Genomic DNA, 3,287 nt, shown 5'->3' with positions numbered 1-3,287 from the left:
CACACATCACCTGAGGATTCTCCTGCCAGTGACACACATCACCTGAGAATTCTTTTAGTTTGTCAATGAAACATAAATATGTCAGTATGTCAAACTCACAGGCTGGTTCCCTGTGTAACTTTTTTTTTTCTTATTAGACAGGTTTCTCTGTGTAGCCCTGGCTATCCTGGAACTCAGTCTGTAGACTAGACTGGCCTCGATCTCTGAGATCTGCCTGTCTCTCTGCCTTCTGAGTGTTGGGATTAAAGGCATGTGCCATAAGTGGCTCCCTATCTTTTAAATCAATATTTCCAACAATCAACCTTCTCTTCTGGCCATAAAAATCAATGTGAACAAATACATATTCCTTCAAAAGCTACTTCCCGTCTACATATTCTTTAGGACATGGCTTGCTCACTGGAGAAAGCAGTGACTGTATTTGTAACTAGTAGCTACCTTAAGTCCTTGCCTCTCCAGATTTAACTGGTCCCCAGTACCATCAGTTCTGCATGTTTGGCATCTAAGGAGCCCCTTCCCCATGTGCACACATCACCTCTCATCATTAATACCCAGCACACTGCTTACTGACCTCCCTCACTCCAGCCTCACCCTTTTTACATCTATTCTCAATGATGCTATTTGAATCGTCCATGCCAAACTTAACACGCAATTTCCTTAATTCTTCAGTGACTTCTCTAGGGGAAAATCCACCTTAATATTTAAAGGTATCATGATGTGTAATTCCTCTCTGCTATACCAACATCACCACACCCTTATTATCACACACAAAATATATTTATAACTTAATTTTATATTTTTCTCAACTAAGACTAAATTCACAGATTAGTTCTCAAGTCCAGCACATAAAAGCCCCCTAGATGCTTTAATAAATGATCACTCAGTAAACATATAGCTCATATGATCAGTAAACAAATACCTAACTTTGTATGACACATAAATAGTTTTCAGTGGGCTGAGGAGATGGCTCAGTGTCTAAAGCGCTTGGCACACAACCATGGGGACCTGAGTTCATATTGTCAGAACTCAGGTGAAGTCCAGTGTGTAATTCCGTGTTCTGAGAAATGGGAGACAGCAATAAAAGAATCCCAAGGAGCTACAGACTGGCCAGCCTCCAGGACATCTGCAGTGGACTTACAGAGACCCTGTCTTACACAAACTGAAGGAGACGAGCAATGTGAGGTTGTCCTCTGCTACACACACACACACACACACACACACAGACGCTAGGGTACAATTGTGCACACTCAAGCATACACACTAGAGTACACATGTGCACATTCAAACACATATGCATACACACACACACGAGGATACACATGTGCACACTCAAACACACACACACGAGGATACACATGTACACACTCAAGCACACACACACTAGGATACACATGTGCACACTGAAGCACACACTAGGATACACATGTGCACACTCAAGCACACACAGTAGGGTACACATGTGCACACTCAAGCACATACACTAGGGTACACATGTGCACACTCAAGCACACACACTAGGGTATACATGTGCACACTCAAGCACACACACTAGGGTATACATGTGCACACTCAAGCACACACACTAGGATACACGTGCACACTCAAGCGCGCTCTTCCTCTCCCTCTCCCTCTCCTCCTTCTCCCTCTCCCTCTCCCTCTCTCTCTCTGTCAACAAATGTTTACTGATGAATTCATGAGCTGGTTGCTGTTCAATGAGAATAGCCAAAGAACCCAACGCTTTCCTTACTTTGTCTGCAAGAAACTGGCTTCGGCGTTCTTCGATGAGTTTCTCCACAGCCCGTTTGTGCTCCAGTTGCTTCATTCGTTGTTTCTGGGCATTCATGAGCTCTATGCGGTCATCTTCAGCAAACTTGGCCAACATGGCTTTCTTAAAGGTCTCTTCCTCCTCTTTTGCTGCCTGTAGTATTACTTCCTTCAGTGCCATCTGGTCTTCAAAGTCTTGCTTCATCTCCCTCTGCCTCCTGAGTCTTTGCTCTGCTTCTTCCTGCACAACAGTGGAGCTAGAATTAAGTGTGGCCCTGCATTTTCATGAGAGGGCAATCTCAGCAAGAGGGAAGCCAGGAGGATCAGGAGCTTAAGGCCAGCCTAGTCTACAGTGAGATGCTGTCTTAGCAAACAAGACAAATGAATAAGACAGAGTTTGGGTATAATGCAGATTACAATATGAAATCACGGAAACAGAATTAAGCCTTTTCATAACACTCTGTCCCACCCTCTGAAGACTATTTGAATAAATGACATGTTATTTAAAATTTATTCTTACTTATATGTGTGTGTGCTGGTGTGCACTAAGGCCAGAAGAGGATGTTGGACACCCTGGAGGTCCTTGGGTCCCCTCCAAGAGCAGCAAGTGCTCTTAATTATTGGATCTATAACATGGCGGTCATTTATTCTAAAATTTTAAGTTGTATAAAGGTGTCATCTTGTTTCTAGGCTCAGAATTTATGTGTATGTGATTTGAAAGGAGCTACTGTGGAAGCCTTTGCACACACCTGAGTTTACTGAGCGTGAGCCAAGGATTACTATGTCATCTGTCCACACCAACTTCCTCACCTTGTGACATCCACACTTCATGTACCCAACTCTAGTTTCCAACACTCTGATAGTTCTCAAAACAATAAACAAAACACTCCCAAAACTGTATACTAGTTAAAAAAAATTAGTCATTCAGCAATGAATTAGAAGTTTTTGGAGAAATAGAAACATACTGGATACAACTAAATTCCTTTCCTGTGAGCTTTTATAAATGTATGAAAATTTTCATATACAAAAAAACGTAAAAGCTTTTATAGTAATCATCCATATTCCTAGCAGCTAAAGTCTACTACTTACAGCTAGCTATTTGTGATCTATCAGCTGTCTGTTCACCTGGAACTAGCACACACTTTAACTCACATTCTCTAATCATCTGTGCCGACCCACGCACAAGCTCTGGGAAGCCAATGTCCACTCGCATCTAAATTCCTAACAGCTGCACCAGCTTCTCATTTCACTCCATGGACAGGTGCCTCGCTCATCCCCCTCCTGAAAATAGTCAAACCCCTCAAAGACATATTTTTTTCTTTTATGTTCTGGGCACATGATGTTTTATACTGCATATTTTGTACTTACTTGCCAAGTTTGCACAGACATCAAGGGCTTGGAGAACAGTTTAGTTTGTTACTTTTAGTCTGAATGTCTCTTGAGTTTGTGACATCTGCACAGTTATGTGCTTTATATAGTTATCTATCTATCTATCTATCTATCTATCTATCTATCTATCTATCTAT

At 41.9% G+C, this 3,287-nt stretch overlaps 1 protein-coding gene across 1 annotated transcript in view; it reads right to left on the bottom strand.

Moving 5' to 3' along the window:
* Mns1 (meiosis specific nuclear structural 1) overlaps positions 1-3,287 on the bottom strand; it is a 23,231-nt gene that overhangs the window by 4,444 nt on the left and 15,500 nt on the right. Inside the window, exon 8 of the mRNA XM_028771359.1 lies at positions 1,745-2,002. Within this exon, the coding sequence (XP_028627192.1) occupies positions 1,745-2,002 (258 nt within the window). The remainder of the gene's footprint in view (positions 1-1,744; positions 2,003-3,287) is intronic.

Source organism: Grammomys surdaster, unplaced genomic scaffold (assembly GCF_004785775.1).
Source record: "Grammomys surdaster isolate TR1022 unplaced genomic scaffold, NIH_TR_1.0 206, whole genome shotgun sequence".
Taxonomy (NCBI): domain Eukaryota; kingdom Metazoa; phylum Chordata; class Mammalia; order Rodentia; family Muridae; genus Grammomys; species Grammomys surdaster.
Note: the sequence above shows the minus strand (reverse complement) of the source record. Positions and strands in the feature narration are given on the sequence as shown.